This window comes from Emys orbicularis, chromosome 2 (assembly GCF_028017835.1).
Source record: "Emys orbicularis isolate rEmyOrb1 chromosome 2, rEmyOrb1.hap1, whole genome shotgun sequence".
NCBI lineage: Eukaryota > Metazoa > Chordata > Testudines > Emydidae > Emys > Emys orbicularis.
In genome coordinates this window covers 240,958,496-240,978,834 of record NC_088684.1, presented here as the reverse complement: position 1 = coordinate 240,978,834, position 20,339 = coordinate 240,958,496, and the positions used below count along the sequence as shown (strand labels likewise).

Below are 20,339 nucleotides of genomic sequence, written 5' to 3'. Positions count from 1 at the left end.
GTTACTAGAACATGTTTAAAACCAGATGGCCTAACGCAGGTAAAAGTAACAAACAGGTTTGTCATAAACAAAGGAATGTGGGTTGACCTCAGTTCACATATTAGCAAAAACAAAGCCATCAAGCTAAATGAGCAGGGGTTATCCTGAGACTGAACTCGAGAGACAGAGAATGAACATGGCTCCTGCATCCCAGAGAGACACAGGAGACTGACTCACCAGGAGGCCTTCCTGACTTTTAGGACAAAGACAATTCCTTTGGAACATAAGGGTCAAAGAGAGACTCCATCTTTATCTGACACCTGAGGAGACAAAGAAACCTAGCGCTTTGTGGTCCCTGTGTTGGGTCCTGGCCAGAGCATCTGGTCAGCCATGTTAAGTTAGGTCTTAGTCATTAGAAAGTGTATTTTTACTTTTGTTCATTTGTTAACCCATTCTAGCTTCAACCCCTTCTATTTGGTATCACTTACCCTATATCCTTTTGTTAATAAACTTGTTTTATTTTTACTGTTTGAATTGAAGAGATTGTTCACTCCAGTTAAAATGATAAAGTGCACTTTTATCTCTTTTAAGGCTCAACGAACCTTATTACTTCTCTGAGTGTTCCAGGACAGGGCTCGAGACTTCCAGGCAGATGGAAATTTGGGGAAATTTGGGAGTTGGAATGTATTGGGGTCACCCTGCAAGTAGTCACCGAAGCTTCTGGAGACCAGGGTAGAGCTGTTGTGTTGTAGGCAGCCTGCTGGGGTCAGAGTGCTGAGCCAGTGCAGCATAGTACACACAGACACTCAGGGAACTACATGCTCGTCTACTGGCTGTTGGTGTACAGGCTGTGAGCACAGCGACAGAGCATTTAAGGCACTTGGGTTTACAGAGCAGGCGGTGACACAACTTCTCACTGGTCTGGGTTGCACCCCAAAATATTACACCCACCTTATTTCTTCTCTTTTCTTTCCTTCTCCATTTGTCTTCTGTCTAGTAAGAGTCTGACTCAGTCAGCCAAGACTGTATCTATTGCAACACTGCTGTAAGCCTGCAGTGAAAGAGGCAGTTAAAAGCAATTCCCTAAATTTGCTAATTTTCAGAGTGGCTAATACAACTGTGTGCCATGCACGTGTTTATTCCAGCAGCGAGGTTGCAAGTGAATGTCAACACAAGAGACAGAAGCTGCATTTTTTAATCTTTGCTATTCTTTTCTTTCCTCTTTTGTGTGTGTTTGTCTTGTTTTGTCTTCTAGGAAATAGGTTTGGATTTTAACAACTCCAACCCATCTCAACTAACTTTTTCCCCTAAAGGACAATTACTACCATCTACGAGGCTGTCAGACGAGGGTTCTTTTCCTTCCAAAGACTATAAAAAGTTATGAAGATTTTTAATAGTGTACTTGCCATGGTGCTAAGCAGACTAAGAGCTCTATATATCAAACCCTGAACCTTATTTAAAACTGTTTAATGTTGGACAGTGAAAGGGTCATGTTGACACCTTTAACTCCTTGTCCCCATATATTCCATCAAAATTAATACCATCGGGGCAGTGCATAATTGTGCTGCCTCAGGAGCCAGAACAGTGACTGAATTGTGACTCACAAATAACGGTTTGATTACTGCTTCCCACTTGCTCCAGGGTGGAGAATAAGTTGTACCAACGCTTTTGCTGGCACAGAAGAGTACATCCGCGAATGTACTGGTTCAGCTACACTGCCTGGCACATTGGGGGGGGGGGGGGAGAGTAGAGCCAAGGCTGCAGCTACTCCTCCCCCCGCGGCATGAGATGGGGAGCAGCGACCCAGCCACAGGCGGCACGTACCTCTTGTGTTTGGGGAGGCTGGCGCGAGTGCTGGAAGCTCCCTAAAAGTGGGAGGGCCACCGGTGCCTGGACTTTGGCCCCGCCCCCTCTCTAGCCCAAGGCCCGATCCTCCCCCGCGGTACCACCCCCACTCTGTCCTGAGGACCTTCTCCCTCCTCCCCCAAGCCCCCCTGCCTGCTCCTCCCTCCCCACTCCTCTCCACCCCCTCCCCCGGGGCCTCCCCACCCGCCGCTTGCTCCTTTCTGCCCCCTCCTGCCTTAAGGGTGAGCAAGGGGGGATGGGCAGTGGAGAGGTGCAAGCAGTGGGCGGGGGGGGGGGTCTCGGGGGAAGAGACAGAGTGGGGGCAGGAAGGGGCGGGGCCTCAGCGGGAAGAGGTGCGGTGCGGGTGGGGCCACGGGGGAAGAGGCTGAGCGGGAGCGGGGCCTCGGGGCGGAGCCACGGTCTGGCCGCACTTCTCGAGATCCGCCGGCAGCGGCACTGCAAAGGCGGCAGGACTGTGCACCTCCAACGGGAGGTTGGCCGCATCTGGCATTTCTTGCCCCATTTGGGGAGCTTCGCCTCCTCACGCCTCATAAACGCTGCCCATGGCTCCAGCACTGGCTGCTCGCTCAGCTCACAATGTGACCTGCAATGCTCTCACAGGGGGTTAATGAGATGTTTCACGCTGTCTATTGCTGCCTTACTACGTGGATGCGTTGGCCAGTTCGTGAGCTTTAACTTTCTGGGAGGGGAGAAAGAGTTTTGTTAAGGAGGTGTGAGACTCCCAGATTATTTTTTATTGAACTTTGAAATAAAGATTCCTTCTTCATAATCTCACTTTAACTCTAAAGAAGACACAAAAAGCAAGGGTGCGGGTAGGAGAGTGATAGGGCATCAGAAGGGAAATCTGTATGGGAACTTTAACCCCCCCCCCCTTTTTTTTTAATGACAAACACATTCACATTAGATACCGAAAGACCAGGAAAGATGAATTTATGTACAGAGCAAAAATGATATGTCTTTGTGTGCATGTGTTTTTAAGAGAAAGATACACACATACAGAGCAAGAGAGATACCCTGATGTGCTAACTGGGCAACAGGTCCATTTAGTGTGTGTGTGTTTTAAGGAACTGAGAGAGAATTTAACCACTGTGAAAAATCCCAAGAAAGATGAAAAAACTATGAAGACCATTCGTTTGTTTGTTTGTTTATTTGCATGTTTGAGGACTAGAGAGCTTAGTGGAATTTTAGAGGAAGCAGATCCCTACATATAGCTGTAATAAAGGGAAAGCTTATACTGAGAGAGTTGAGTGATAAATATTGTTTAATCCATGTTATCAATTATTTTTAGTTTAATGCAATGGAGAAGATGCAGGCCTCTCCAATTCTGGCAGGTATAACTGGCCCATTCTAGGGTGGACATTTCCCATTACCCAACTTCAATATTCTACTCCCCTGACATATGCATGCCTCCAAGCTGATGTCAGTGAGAGAACCACCCATGATGGGGAAGCAGAATATCATGGAGTTCAGAGAAGAGAAGTTTGCCCTTACTATGGATCTACCCCAAAATCAGCTCTTTCAAGTTCTCCATAATGCAAAACCAATGCAGTCCATCTGTTCTGCTACATTATTTCTAATTCCTTAACAAAAGTGTACTTTATCATGATTTTATGCCTTTTACTATATTTTACTAAAGGTTTAGATACCTCCAGGACCAATCAGAACTAATTAGGACATTACATTGGCCATATTTCAGACCTTGAAAGTATTAGGGGACGCAGATAAAGCAGTTCACATCTCTCTGTTTAGCCCCCCCAACAAATAAATATATACTTGTGTATACCTAAAGATACAGAAATGCCTACATTATGTTGTCTGACCTCTTGTGGCCCATGAGGGCTTAAAACAGGAACTTTGCACCATTGAAAAAACAGAGACTCCAAATTTTATAATGGGGTTACAGCATTTACTTATATAACCCTGCTAGGTTTTGACATATTGGACCTGAAAATCATGACATTATTCTGACCCGAGTCCTCAGTAGTTGGAGTTTTGGTACTATGGAAACTGACTTTACAGGCAAAAGATTATGACAATTAATGGCAATTAAAAATAATCCTAACCCTTTTAAATATTTCTAAAATAGTTTGTCTGTAATCTGTGGGCTTGTCTACATGAACATTTAGTTAGCAGCATGCTGGGGTATAAATCTACCCTGCACTAGCTTGCCGCACATTAACTATGTGGAATCTTCTGACATTCACTAACAGTTTAATAGTGCACTGTGGTCTAGTCCCATTTCAAAGTGAAGTAGATCAAAGTGCACGAAGGGCGGGTCTAAACTACTGTGGTAAATCGATCTAACTTACGCAACTTCAGTTACATGAATAACGTAACTGAAGTCGATGTAGTTAGATCCACTTACCACAGTGGCTACACTGCACTGTGTCGATGGGAGAGCGTCTCTCATAGACTTCCCTTACGCTTCTCGCGGAGGTGGAGTACACAAATTGATGGGAGACTGCTCTCCCATCGATTTAGCGTGTCTTCACCAGACCCGTTGAATCGACATTCGCTGCATTGATTGCAGCAGTGCTGATCTACTGGTAAGTGTAAACATACCCTAAGGAACTGTTAGTGTGTGGCAGCAGCGTTCACATGGACAATTGTTGCATGGCAGACTGATGTTGGGTGGATTTATACCCAGACTTGCTGCAAACTGAATGTTCATGTGGACAAGCCCTCTATGTGATCTAAGTGTATGAACATGCAGCGTAAAGGGTATATGGGCACTTATTTGAGATGACCTGCTTATTGCACTTGGGCCTTTGCCACTTGTGACTAATGCAGCCATTCCAAGCTCAATCTGATAAAACATTGACACCACATCTGTTTATCTATCTGATTAGAAAAATATTTTAGCTGGGACCTAAGAACTATCCTTCCCTCCCTATCTCTGTAGAGAATTGTGTACATATGTTGTGAAACAATTGATAGAAATATATACATTTTTTAGAGAGAATGGATGAATGAACAAATCTTATCAGTCACCACACTTTCGAAGAAAAAATATTTTTATCATTGACTCCATGAAGAAACATAATGTGCAGATTTTGATTGTGGAAAAGTGTGTCAAAAGGATGTGAATGTGCTGCTACAAAGTCTCACGTGAGACTGGGGAGGCCTGGAGAATTTGGAGATGAAAAAAGAGCTTGTCATTTAGTCCATGGATTGTTCCCTAAATTTTATTTTCCATTGCTGTGACCAGTCTAGTTTTAAATTATGCACAAAATAGGACTTCCACCATTTCCCTTGGCAGACTAATCCACAGTCCACTAGATCTAATTTTTAGGGATATTTTTCTGATTATTCAGCAAAATTTGCCTCTGCTTAACTTAGTATAAATTATGCCCAGTCTGGTTGGACCACCCTAGACAACTCTTTTTCCTCAAAACTTGCTCTCTTCAAATATATGTAGGGCCCTACCATGTTCATGGTCCATTTTGATCAATTTCACGGTCATCAGATTTAAAAAATCATAAATTTCATAATTTCAGATATTTAAAATGAAATTTCATGGTGTTGTAACTTTACGGGTCCTGACTCAATGCTGAAGGCAGCAGCACAGAAGTAAGGGTGGCATGGTATGGTATTGCCATCTTTACTTTTGCCATGCTGCTGCTGGCCGGGTGCTGCCTTCAGAGTTGGGCGCCTGGCCAGCAGCCGCTGCTCTCCACCCTCCCAGCTTTGAAGACAGCACAGAAGTAAGGGTGGCAATACTTCGACCCCACTACAATAACCTTGCAACAGCCTACATGAGCCTCTTTTGGGTCGGGACTCTAATTTGAGAGATGCTGGTCTCCCCCTTGAAATCTGTATAGTATAGGATAAAAGTACACAAAAGATCAGATTTCACAGGGGAGACCAGATTTCATGGTCTGTGTTATGTTTTTCATGGCCGTGAATTTGGTAGGGCACTAAATATATGTAATTGTTGCTTTTGTGCCCCGATGAAGAGAAAAGTTTAGTGTTTTGCAATGTGTGTGTGGTGATGGTGGTGGTGGTGGTGGGGTTGTTATGTAATACTGAGTGCTAGAAAGTTACCTCCAGGAAAAAATAAGTTCCTGAATGAAATTTATCAAAAAGAACAGTCATCCAAATTGTGGAAGTATATACTTTGAAAAATGACTCCATGAAAGTAGCATGGGGGTTACATGTGTATTGTCCCTCAGTAAGTTTCATATCTATTTACTTACATACAGACCATATTTGATGGGTGTAGATCCTCAGCCTGAGTTATGACAGTTTGCACCAGCTGAGGATTTGACCCATGCAGTTTCTAGTTGTCGACACTGCAAATAAAACCTAGGGTTTTTAAGTTGAACTGTTTTCTTTCTGCTTCTACAGTAATAAAGACATCGTGACAGAACTTGCTGCTGATTATGCATGAACCAGAATAAAATCCATTTCACTCTGCTGTAGCTGTATAGACTGTGTGCAGTACTAACAGGAGTAAAAAGTAGTAAATGCTTATTTATGTCATTGTAGTAAGCAAATATAACTAAATACACACAGGGAGAAGATCTGTTGAGTAAGCAAGTGTCATTTTTACAGTTTTTTTAACTGACTGTACTTTAATGGAGCTAGAAGAATATCCTTGAAGTTTAACAATGCTGTACGGGAAAGGTAAAGGCTGGGTAAGTATGTAAAGGGCCAAACTCCAGTTACAATAGGTAAGGAAGCCATAAAAATAAAAAAGAGGCAGCAAATGAATCTGAGTCTGGCAGAATGAAACTCTATGGAGACCAACCCTAAATTCAAGAAAAAAAGTACTTTTAGCTTACTTTAAATGTATGACTTATATTTTCCTTTCTAGAAGAATAAATTGACACTGTGGTAAGTAATAGTGGCACTAGCAAAACACAGTGATCTTTATTTCAAAACTCATCTGTGGCTTCCAGGTGCAAACACACTGTTTTCTTTAATACTGAGATATTCAATGTGGATTGAGTACTATAGAAAACACATCTATGTTTGTTTTCTAACTCTTATTGGCTTGTAAAAAGAGAGAGAGAGAGACTTCTTTTTTCTGTTATATGAAATACTGTATCTTGCTAACTGTAAGTTAAGACTTAACCACACATGCATTTGTTTTTCATCCTTAGTATACGTTAATAAACAAATCAGTGTCACATTCCTGCATGACGCAATTTCAACCCATTATTAATCATACTAAATGTTATTTTGGACCTTTACTTCCCTCCCCCCCCAAATATTGTCAGTGGAATATTGTAGGCCTCTGCTGTTTTCTTTCAGCGAATTCGAGGTCGAAAAGCCAGTCTGGAGGAAATACAGCTGGTTCACTCTGAACATCATTCACTGCTATATGGCACCAGCCCCCTGAACAGACAGAAGCTGGACCCCAGGAAACTCCTAGGTCTGTACAGGCCTCTATTCTACTGAGAACAGCACATTCCAGCACTGTCATTAGTCATAGCTGGTGTCAGTTTAAAATACTTGGCAAGCAGTGTGACAAAAATTCACTTTTTCCAAATGCATTGCTAAGTGAAATGAGAATGTTACAGTGGAAGCCAATATACATTAGTAAAATGCACTGGCTGGAAAACAACAATAGAAGTTTCTCCACATTTGCTTTTACATCATTTTAATATTAACCCTTTAAGTCATTTCCGCCAGAAATCAGTAACTATGGAAATTTGGAATGCAATAGATATATTTCTTTATGTCTTTCATCTAAAAATAAGAGTTAAAAATACACTTGCTTGTCAAAACTGTTCTTCTGCTGTTCTCATTCATTTTATTTATTTTAAACTTTATTTCAGCCGGGTTGAATATAGATACTATTCATCAGATTTTGCTGATAACTGAACTTTGTGTAATTGTGCAGTATGCAGTGTATAGTATCTTTGAGTAACATAAAAATCATATTTAAAGTATAAATAGTTTTTAATATGTAAAAATAAAAACAAGCCATTAGCACTGATGTGTCTCAAGAATTATATTCGGATGCATGGTCAGTGCTGAGCATATACTTTAATTTTAGGAACAGTAAGGTTAGATTCTAATCTCAGATAAGTAGTTCACAAGGCAATGTATCTTGACAAACCTACAATAGTGAATGTTGCACTATACACATTAGAGTTCTTATCTACTTTTATTTCACCCAGTATAAGACATGGAGCTTTATATTTATAACATACCCTTCCCACCAGAAGCTTTTTTTCCCCCAGAGATTCATTAGTAATTATTTCTACAACTACACTAAAATAGAACAGTTATTTTGCTACAGGAATGGTGATGCTAATAATTTCTTCAGTAATATTGATAAACTGCTTCTGCACTGAGGCACTAGAATAGATAAAGGAAAACACAATGATCTTTTATGAGCGTTTATATTTTTATTAGGCCAGGTCCATGGGATGGCAAAAATAAAAACTACAACAATTTGATACAACTGGTCAGGAACTCAAATTTGTAACAATGGAAATTTTGACATTTAGGGGGGGAAATGGTCCAAATTGGAATGAAATTCAAAATTTTGAAATTTCACACAAAACAAAAATTCCAAAAAAAAAATCACTTCTAGACCATTGAAAATTTGAAATATTTCAATGAGACTTTGTCATTTTGATCAATTTTGTTTTGACTTTTGTACTGTATTAATTGTAATATGTTATATACACACAATATTAAACATTATATATAATTAGGCTTGGCAAAATTTGATTTTTTTTATAATTTTGATGGATAATTGTGTTTATTTTTAAGCTTCTTTATTTTTATTGATTTAAATTTTCAGAGTTGTGGGAAATTATGGGGAAAGTCACACGATGGGTGGGTCAGACAACATGTTGAGATTCAAAATGTTAAAGCTTTAAAACACTAATTGTCATCATCACATGTCAACATATACAAAGTAAATATCCTTAAATCAAATTCTAATAAGTTCTCAAGCAACATTTTTCTTACTTTACCTACCTGTAAATATCAATTATTATTGATGGAAATATTTTTTCATCGATTTGTGTGTATACAGTGAAATCAGTGTTTATTAAAATTCACTGATAAAAATGTACGCCTTCCAAGCCTTAATGTAATGTAATATAATTAATTAATATATAAATGTCAAAGCAAAATAAATTGAGATTATAAATATTTCCCATTGAAAATTTCATGAAATCGATAAGTTCCCACAAAGCATTTCAATTTCAACAAAAGTGCATTTTTTGGACAGAAAACTGTTCTGTCTAAATATTTTTGACTAGCTCTACAATTTGGCCTCATGTGCTAACTCAAAGGAAAAGTAATGGTTGACCAAAATCAGCCACTCTTTTGTTCCCCACCCTCACCTACCATGCACGTAGTCATGCATAGTAGACACTTTTCAGTGGAACACCGCAGATGATAGGCCTGGTGGAAACAACAGATTTATATTGCATTAAACTATTTTATATTCAGAAATAGCCAAACCTTTCTTTGTAACTTAAAAATAAAAAAAGAAACCGCTTAGGGCGCTAGTGTTAAAAGTGACTTACAGGAGATGGGATTAATCTAGCATGAGAAATTTAGTACTTGCTAATTAAGTGTGTGTTTTACAAATTACATATTAAAGCCCTGATTCAGGAAAACATCTATCTTCAAAAAGGGTGCTTAGCCACATACTTATATCCTGATAAATCAATGAGATTTAAGCACATGGTTATAGTTAAGCAGGTGCTTAAGTGCTTTCCTGAAGAGGGATGGATTTATACACGTGGTTACATTTTTCCTGAATCGGGGCCTAAGAGTTCAATTATTACAAATTACCATTTTACAAATTATGTAACCTTTTAGAAATTATGTAACTTTGCACTAGTAAAAAGTTAAGCTTTTGATTGCTCATGTTTCACTACAGTGTGTTAAACAACGTGACATGTTGCATTACATCTTGATGTGATGCAAATTAATACCGGAGATGATGTGTCATATTACATTATGGTCTAATGTGACAGGATACACCATTTCAAACCTCTTTTAATGAGCACAAATGCATAACAATCAGTCATTTCCATGTAGATCCTGCAAGTTCAGTGTGAATTTTGTTCTCTCCCGCCGTCATTATGAAAATGTTTCTAAAAAAGTAAGTTTCCAATTACCACAAATTTGTAAATGTGAAAAATTTGCTGTCAGTTTATATGCTTCATTTAAAGTGGAATAAAAAGATACATTTAGACAGCATATGTAAGTATGTTACAATTTTTGTGCATTCCTATGTGATCACTTAGCAGTACCCGCTTCAATCTGAGGGTTGATATTGGAAAACAGTTAAGGTCCCCAAACCTCCCGTGTGTTCTGCAAGCTTTCATACAGTATTACTAGATTGTCCATCTTTCCACAAAGTAATGTTTTGCTGCTGTCTCTTTTGCTCACCAAAGCCTCAATCCTGCATTGTGAATCACTCACACAGACTGCAGCATCCATGTGGATTACTGTCCTGGCACTTAACTTTGCATCATAACCCTCTTCTCCAAACAGTTTCCTTTGTATGAGAGTTCACCAGAGAATCCTTTCCTTTGTGGTCTTACATATCAGAAAAGGGAACCTTTGTGATTCTCCTATTTTAATATTCCTTTATTTGTGCTCTATATTGTATCCATGACTAATAGAGCAGATCACTAACACCATATCCCTCAGATCTTCTCCTGATGGTCATTTTCTTCAAGGGTTTGGCTCTCAATCTTACAAGACCTGGCCTGATGCAAGACTGAAGAACTTATTGTGAAGTTTTCACTCTCCTTCCACCTTATCTGGTATATTCAAATCCCTTTTTTTTCTTTGATACATTTTATGAAAAATCAAGTAGTAGGCATTTGCCAAGTACTTTTGAATCATTTCCAAATATCATTAGGACCTCTTGAATTGTCTCATTTTGAACATTTTTACTGCTGGTTTTGGGTTGGTCTTTTTGTCTTTTTGTTTTGTCAACAAAGCTGGAGGCTCTTTCATTGCTATGAGGATCATTAGGTGACCGTCCTACTCCCTCTTAGCAAAACCTTTTCATACTGTTCTTTCAAAGAGATCTTGATGTTTTTCCTGTTCTGTTATCACTTTGCTATCTGCTTCTCTGACAATTGTGCAATAGGGAATAAGTGTTTCTGGTAAATTTCTTGATGTGTTGAAAAGTCTTTGTACATATTTTCCCCTGTGTCGATACTCCAGTGTTGAATACTGTCTGTTGATGGATTTCTACATCTTGCTTCTCCATATGCTCTCTTTTTGTGACAATTTCTATATGCATCTAGCATTAAGATATCTGGGAATTCATCTTTCCTCTCTCACGTTCCATCAGTTAGCTACTGGATTTATTGAAAAACATTCTAGTTATACAATGTTTTCAAAGTGTCATCCTTTATCTTACATGAAACTTTAGTCACTCCCTCCTAATACTTTGACAGCACCTCAAACCTGTTATTTTTAATTATGTATTTTTTTAGTGCCCTTTCTCAGACTTTTCCATCATCTCCTCAGAAAAATGTGAAAAAGTACCATCCACGTCAGCCACTGGATCTGCATTGCAAGTGACCTGATGACCCCCTTCCATATCCCCTTTCTGGCATGCCCCAGAGCATCTACCTACCCTGGTATACCTGGGGTAATCATTCCTCTATTGCATAGTGTGAGAGAATATTCTGTACAGCTACTGCATGTGCAGTCCCCTTGCAGAGCTCTTAAATTGGTGCAGATGACTTTGTTTAGTCCCTCTGTACCTGTATGATTTTCATCCTTTGTTAATTGATCAATATGCCCTGTTCTGCTGATTAGAAATAGCTGCAAATTCAGTGTGTCTTGGATTTTACTATCAGACTAAGGCACTTTCTTCCAACTTTCCAATCTGGTCTCTCAGTGCTGAAAGACTATAGTTTATAATCTTCATTATACACTTCATTTATACTGGTTAAACACAAGTAACTCTAGCCTTTGCCTCTTCCTCAGCAATGGGTTGCTACTTTCTAGGCAGCTTGAATTGATCCACCAGCTAGCATTTCCTCTGTGTTGAAGTTACAAACTAGTTCAGTGGTACATTGGGGGAAATCTATGTTCTCTTCCACAACTGCCCTGGAAAGATTTGCCTAGAGCCGAATTACATACTCCAACAGTGAATGGGTCAAATCCTAAGATTCCTACCTAATTTTAACATAGTCCTTAATAAGGCAAACACTAAGTTCAAAGGTAGTAAAAACTGAATATAGGACTGACTTAAAATTAATAACAACTTCAGGTTATATTGAGTCATCATATTGTGGTATATTGTGTAAATTAAGGGAAGTAATAAATTAGACTGTGTAATCTGTATGTTCTTTGTCTAAGTTTCATTTGGTATAGTAATGCTATCAATTCATATAGTACTGCTGAAGTATACAGTTATCTATGTTAATTATAAGCTATTAAAATACTCATATAATTACACTTTAAATGAGCTCATACTGTAATTGTCTGGACCATTAAAAGTACCAGCATTCACATTGACTTTCAGTGAGGTTTCATGCCTAACCCCCATTCCTTTGGAAATCCCAGCCTAACCAGTTTAACAGCTTTATTAGTGTTTCAAAATTTAACCCCAAAATCCAAAGACTGATTTTGATCTTTTTGGTACTAATCACAGTGTTATTCTAAAGTTATAGTATTTTTGTTTAACTTCTGTTGGTGAAAAAGACAACTTTCGAGCTCCACAGATTTCTTCTGCAGGAAGACCTGAAAAAGAGCTCTGAGAAGCTTTGAAAGCTCGTCTCTTTCACCAACAGAAGTTGGTCCAATAAAAGATATTACCTCACCCACTTTGTCTCTCTCATAACCTGGGACCAACATGGCTACAGCAACACTGCAAACAGTATTTTAGTTGACTAATTACTGAGAGAGATTAAGCAACAGAGGGTCCTGTGGCACCTTTAAGACTAACAGAAGTATTGGGAGCATAAGCTTTCGTGGGTAAGAACCTCACTTCTTCAGCTTATGCTCCCAATACTTCTGTTAGTCTTAAAGGTGCCACAGGACCCTCTGTTGCTTTTTACAGATTCAGACTAACACGGCTACCCCTCTGATACTTGAGAGAGATTAATACATTAGGATTGAATTAATGAAGATTATTTTTCCAGTTTTATGCTTATTGTTGTCTTTTCTCTTTAACATATAGGCAGCGTGTCTCAAAAAATCTTTTCCTTGTTGCCTTGTGGGGGACTTGGGGTAAGTAGAGGCTGTTCCAATGTAATCTGTACAGCATAAATAGATTTTTAAAGTAATTTGTCATCTTCAGGATTGTGTTCAGCAGGTCCTACACTTGAGGAGCTAATATACAATGACAGAAAATAAAAATGAAGCTTTTGTCTTATTGCCATACTGATTTTTTCTAAATACTGTGCATTGCAATATATTCATAATCTTAGGGCAGGTCTTCACTACAGGGGGGGGTCGATTTAAGATACGCAAATTCAGCTACGCGAACAGCGTAGCTGAATTCGACGTATCGGAGCCGACTTACCCCGCTATGAAGACGGCGGCAAAATCGACCTCCGTGGCTCCCAGTCGACGGCGCTTACTCTCACCTCCTCTGGTGGAGTAAGAGCGTCGACTCGGGGATCGATTGTCGTGTCCCGACGAGACGCGATAATTCGATCCCCGAGAGATCGATTTCTACCCGCCGATTCAGGCGGGTAGTGTAGACCTAGCCTTAGAGTGCAGTATCACGGGGCAATATTTTTGTCCTGATAGGAGGTAGGTTACTTGTCTGTCCTTGTACATATTTTCTTTTGTGCATTGGTTTTTGAGAAAAGTAATGTGATAATTAGAGGGGCTGTATTGTAGTGAAATGTTCTTGGGTATAGTGAAAGCCTGATGAAGAGTACTGAATAGTTAATGCAGCACTATGTTCCACAGAAAGGAAAAAACTAAAGTACACACAAATAGCACTTTGCATAATGGGCATTGTTTAGTAACTGTCAGGGCATAATTTTTGTTAATAAAATATTAAATAAAATTTTTGACCAACCTTAATTAATGGAGATATCCTATCTCCTAGAACTGGAAGGGCCCTTGAAAGGTCATTGAGTCCAGCCCCCTGCCTTTACTAGCAGGACCAAGTACTGATTATGCCCCAGATCCCTAAGTGGCCCCCTCAAGGATTGAACTCACAACCCTGGGTTTTAGCAGGCCAATGCTCAAACCACTGAGCTATGCCTCCCCCCAACCATTTTTAATACTAAATTATGGAAACTATTTATTCTGCTACATTTTGAGCCAGTGGGTCCATATTTCTAGGAGAAACTGTTCCAATATTAGGAAAAGAATCAAAATTAAAAAAAAAAAATTCCCCACAGAAGAGAGCTCTATCAACATTTGTTAACATTCTCCTGTTATTTACTATTGAAGGTCGTAACAGTTAGAAACAATTTTCCATCTACAATTTTCTTCACTGGTACTTTCTTTAGCTACCCTATGTTCTGTGGTCTAAATGGAACTGTAAACAATCACTGTCAGTAAAATTAAGGTGCAATGCTTAGATTATTAGCCATTGATATGCTGGCTGAGTGTTGCACATTTGTTCTAGCTCCCTTTCACTGTTTTTGTCTTCAGGAGTGAAACCACAGTCTCTAGAGTGCAATTGGAGCTAGAGGCCAACTTCCATTGAAATACTACAAGTTTGCCTTTTCTCTACTGAAGCTTGCCAACACATTTTATATGCTTTTGTCCCCCACATAGGATAATTTCCATACCACTAGAATCTTTGCTGTGGGTTTTTCTTATTATGATATTATCATGAAGCATGAACTTGACAAAAAGCATATCCAGGCTACAGGGCTTTAACAAAAAATCAATTTCACTTTATAATTGTTGTTATTATTTGGTAATTTCTAAAGATTTCACTAATGGGAATTAAGGAACAGACTCTCAGAGGATGTAAATCATTGTGGCTATAATAGCTGAGGATTGGGTCCAGTATTTTAAGCCTAGTGACTAATGGTAATGACATTCTATATATATTCAGGGTATATATATATGTGTGTGTGTGTGTGTGTGTGTGTATATATATATCTATATATATGGCCAAATCAGGTCCTACTGAGGCAAAACTGTCATTATAATTATTGGGGGGGTTTTTTGAGAAAGGACTGAGCAAGAAATGAGGAACAACTTCAGGAGATGTTGTCTACATTTATGAGCAAAAAGTAGTTAATAAGAGGTACCTGATACCTAGGATTGCTCAAGAGCATGGGAAACTAGTAAAGGTTGCCATGTGCTCGCAATGTTTTGGAAAACATTTTGTTTGTTTGGTAACATTTTGGAAAATCTTACTTCTGAGAAATAGGTCATCAAGATATTGCCCAATATGTGCAATGAGAAAAATCAGTGAAGAGAGAGAGGGGGGCTTTGCGGTGCTTCTAAAAATGAGAGGCGTGTGTGCTGTTCTGCACTAAATTTACCACTAACACAGGTCAGGAAATACTCAGCCAACTTTTGTTCTTTCACATGTTTAGAGGAACCTGCACTTTGTCAAACTCATTTAACTCATTTCTGATTAAGAACCATATAAACAGAAATATATGTTGTTGTATTACACTCTATTTAGTGTACCGCTAGTTAGTTTGCCTCTTTTTATTTTATTTTCGTGTTTGGTTAGGGACTCTTTTTAGAGAGGGAGGCGGGAGGTTATGACCTTTTCCAAAGTAAATGGTCAGTTTAGGAGACTTTTTTTGGCTGAATTTAGTTGTCTCTTAGGTAAAATGAACTCTTTCTATTATAAGGGTGGAAGTAGGAAGGGTCACTGTTATTTGATAGCTTTTGGGATAAGGGGGATAGTATTGCATAATGCAGTAAACCCAGCATACTTCTTGTCTGAATGTTTTGTGTGATGGGATGGATGAGTTTGAATGTAGTTTTCTCATTTGCTGGTGAGCAGATCTTTGTTTTCTTTTGTTTACTTGTGTGAAAATGAAATTCAAGTCTGTATTCTGTAGTAGAGAATATAGTGGGAAAGAATATATGAAAGACTCCCCTTCTTTAAGAAGTTCTGAGTCTGTGTGGAGTTCTCTGTTCTGTGTTTGGGGCATTGATAAATAATCAGAAATGACTTGCAAACTGAAATATCTAGTGCCAGATTGTCAGCTGGCGTCAATTGGAATAGCTCCATTGAAGTACATTGACACCAGCTGAGAGTCTAGCTCAGAGAAAGTTTGCTCATTCTAAGTATATCATAAACAGTGGTGTTATTCAAAGAAGGTATCTTTTTTCCTTTCTTTCTGTTATTATTATTATTATTATTAGATTATGCACAGGGTGCTTAGCAGTTTTTATGTGATTTTCCTTTCTATGCTAATATAATAATATGGATAACCTCTTTTTAAGCATAGTTCCTTGCACAGGGGAGAAAATGATAAGATGCAAAAAAATGTTGACCTCCCCTTGTAGTATTTTTGGAATTTAAGCCCCGATCTTGCAAAGAATTGTGCACATGCTTAAAATTAAGCAGGTGCATCATTTTTGTAGGATTGGGGCCTTAGTGGCCAGCTTTATTATGTTAAATATTGTTTTTGTGCTGGTTTGATTATTAATTCTATGATTGGGTTATTATAGTTAGTGAATTATAGAAAATTATCAAGTTGTCTTGATACTTATCAAGTTTATCAACTCCTCTTGCATTAAAATATAGGGAATATATGATGATTTGGTGTGATATAAAGTTTTTGTCAGTGTGAGTTTGGGATGACCATCAAAAACTGTAAGGTCATCCTAGGGGAAAGCATTGCAACTCAACATAGAATGCTGGTTCTTGACTATGGATACATATAGTACTTTAGAAGAAAACAGTCCAAAGCAGTACAGAAAACCAAGTGGTGTAAGCTTAACAAAGTTAGCAGGAAGTGTTGGAGAAGATCTCTTTAGAAGGCTTAAGAGAAAATGTGAATCAATGGTAGATTCATGTTGCAAACAAAATTCAAGAATGTCCACAGAGCCCGCTTGGTGAACAGAAGCAAGAGCCTTTGTCCCCAGTGAGATCTGGTGGCAGAATGAGAAAGTTCGAGAGGCTGAGAAGGAAAAGAAAAAGGGTTTTAAACTTTGGCAAGCAATGCTCCAACAGCAGGATTTTCAGAAGTACAAAAAAGCCAGAAAAAAAAAAGGGCAAAGAAAGAGATAGCAGCTGCTAAGGCTAAAGCCATGGAAGGTTTAAATTCCCATTTTGACATGAAGGAAGGTGAGAAATAAATATATTGATTGGCAAAGACCTGTGATAAGTGAACTAAAGACAGTAGTGAGATCAAAGTAATTAAAGATGAAAGTGGATATAATTAATCAATGAGAACCAGATTAAGGAATGAAATTATTTTGAAAAGCTAATGAATGGAGAGAAACCAATAGAACTATGCCCTATGATAAAACCAAACCAAGGTCTGGTGGCACCAGAGCTAAAAGAAAAGGTTATAAAAGCATTGAGCCACATGAAAAATAAGAAAAATCTCAGCCCTGGTGGCATACAGCAGAGTATGGAAGTGCCTGGAGCAACTGACATGAACATATTGACATAACTGTCATGAGGATTGAGATGATGCCTGATGCCCGGAGAAAGAACACATTAGTACCAGTATTAAAGAGAAAAGGAGATGTACAAGACTGTGGTAACCACATTGGCATTAAACTCATGAGCCACACAATGAAGATCTGGAAGAAAGTTATTGATAAGAGACTACAAACAGAAGTAAAGGTCAGTAACAATTAGTTTGGATTCATGCCAGGCAAGTCAACAATGGATGCTATCTTTGCATTGAGATTGCTTGTGGAAACATATAGAGAAAAGAGGAAAACCCTATATTTAGTATTTATCAGTCTTGAGAAAGCTTCAGAGAGAAGTCATCTGGTGGCTTATGAGACTGGAACAGATACCGGAAGACTGTAAGGATGTCTAAATTTATGGCAGCATGTAGACTACAAACACTGAATGCCCAGCTAGCATGGTATAAATAGCTTGGCATGCTTAGGTGAGGCAAGGAGAATAAAATGCCCTACACAACTGAATGCCCAGGATATGTATCCTACATAGGCTCTTTGCACACTTAAGCAGTGTCACAGCTATTTTTACCAGTATAATGTCCCACTGCCTCCTGGCTGCTGGAACCTTTCCCCACCACAGTGAAAGGCTCTGGCAGTGGAGAAAGGCACTGGTGGGGGGAGGAAGCAGGGAAAGGCTCCCCACTGCCGGAACCTTTCCCCACTGCTTCCCAAACTGTCTCCCCCGCCAGAGTAGTCCATTATGACATGTAGCTGACATGTGACATACCACAGTGGCAAGTGCTGATGTAGTCTGCCTTTCACTACGGCATGTAACTACACGTGTAGTGCCTGTACACTACATGCTGCCGTAAATGTAGACATAGCCTATACCAGACTCATCCAGGACATGCACTAGGGTGCTGTTACCACAGTTAGAAAGCCATGTGGAGAAACTAAACAGTTTCTAGTAAGAATTGGAGTACATCAGTGCTCAGTACTTAGCCCCTTTTTGTTCACGGTGCACTAGCAGAAAACATCCAGCGAGTGGAACCCTGGCACATGCTCTTTCCAGATGATGCTGTGCTATGTGGGACAGCAAAAAGGAAGTGGAAGAAAATTTAGCGAGATGGAGGTGTGTACCTGAAAGAAATGGCATGAAAATTAGCAGAAATAAAACAGAGTATGTGGTCTGTAGATTAGATGATACCTTTTAGGAAGACAAAGAATACTGTAAGTCTGGGGGGTCAGCTACTACTACAGTACAGATGTTTAAGTATGTAGGTTTGAAAGTATGGGATAATGATAAACTCAGAGATGAATTTATAAGCAGAACAGGAAAGACACGGATTAAATGGAGAGAACTGAGTGGAGTGATCTGCAATAGGAGAATTATCTCATTAAAAATTAATATCTACAAGATGGTAATTAGGCCTTCACTTTTGTATGGATCTGAATGCTGGTCACTGAGGAAGAGACAGGAGCAGATCTTGAATACAGTAGAAATGAAGATGTTAAGATGGAGGCTTGGAGTTACAAGGATGGACCATGGAATGAATGGATTGGGGCGATGTGAAGATGGTAGAAAAGCTGAGAGAATCCAGGTTTAGATGGTTTGGGTGTGTGAAAAGAAGATTGGAAGAATATGTAGGAAACAGGGTGTTAAATTTAGAAGTGGAGGGTAAGAGAGGGGGTGGAAGACTCAAACCTAGATGGATGGATGTCATACAAAAGGATATGATTAGCTGCAGACTTTCCAAGGAACTGCTTCAAGACAGACTGGAATGGCGAAGAGTGGCTCAAAGACCTGATGCATATAGATAGGACTAAGGCTAGAAGTAGTAGTTTGGGATGGCCTGGATTATTTACAAATGGTCCCAAATGAGGGCCAGTACAACCTTCATGACACATTATCCTGTCAAATTCTTATGTGTATTATTACAACACCTAGAGATCCTAACCAAGATCAGGGACCCTTTGTGCCATGTATAGATATAGTAAGAGACAGGCCCTGTCCCCAGGGTGACCAGATGTCCCGATTTTATAGGAACAGTCCCAATTTTTGGGTCTATTTCTTATATAGGCTCCTATTATCCTCCACCCCCTGTCCTGATTTTTCACATTGCCCTCACTTACCTGTAGTGAAAATGATCAGACAAAGTACAGGTCACTGGTGAATTGGACTCCGTATGTGCCAAATATTTTGCAGAAACAAAATATTTTAAAGCTATTTATAGAGTTTTATAAGAAACTGTATTAGAAATAAATCTATTCCTCTTCCTATAAAGTCAGGCTGCCTTATACTGTGAGCTGAACTGTACAGGTCTCACAGGGAGAGAGAAATGATGATGAATTCTAACCTCTTCAAATTTGCCTGTAATAGGTTCTTTCACACAAGTATTTCAATTTTTAAGGTTTTATATCTCAGGACCTTCCAGGACTAGCAGTTTGAAACTGTTGAATGGCTGGGAATCTCCCCTTTCCAGAGGTGCTCCTAATTTTCTTTCTTCAGAGATGCAAGTTTTTGGACTTTATACTGTTCCAGGACTGAGTATTATCAATTCCATACCTCATGCTGTTGTAATTTTGGGGAGAAATTGCACATGTTGGAGAAAGAAAAAGACTATTTTAAGGCCAGTGGTTTTAATAATAAATGATGACTCCCTGAAGTTGATCAGAGGTTTAGGATGTTAGGAGTATCCCAGGAAAAATGAGTAAAGTGCAGGTGAGATGGCCAAAAGAGGATTCTAAATGCAAATGATCTTGTGGCTCTGATAATTATCAAAGGGTTCCACAGTTTTTTACATGGATATTACCATCCGAGATGTGATTGATCATTACATGATGCCACCTGAGCTGCGACTGATTTATTACAACACCTCCCTATGAATTGTGTTATGAAATTGATCATTATGGGAAGCAGAAACTAATTTTAATGTGGGTACGTTTAATCTTTTTTTTTTTCCAGTACGTCACTAAAACATAGTGATTGTTTTCCTGCCCATCTGACTTGCTGCTGT

The 20,339-nt window shown here is 39.1% G+C and overlaps 1 protein-coding gene across 4 annotated transcripts in view; it reads left to right on the top strand.

Annotated features, from left to right (window-relative positions):
- Window positions 1–20,339, top strand: part of HDAC9 (histone deacetylase 9) — a 340,664-nt gene that overhangs the window by 175,296 nt on the left and 145,029 nt on the right. For all 4 annotated transcript variants that reach the window (XM_065399534.1, XM_065399533.1, XM_065399536.1 and 1 more), the window contains 2 exons: window positions 7,102–7,222; window positions 12,977–13,026. In XM_065399534.1, coding sequence (XP_065255606.1) covers window positions 7,102–7,222; window positions 12,977–13,026 — 171 coding nt within the window. The remainder of the gene's footprint in view (window positions 1–7,101; window positions 7,223–12,976; window positions 13,027–20,339) is intronic.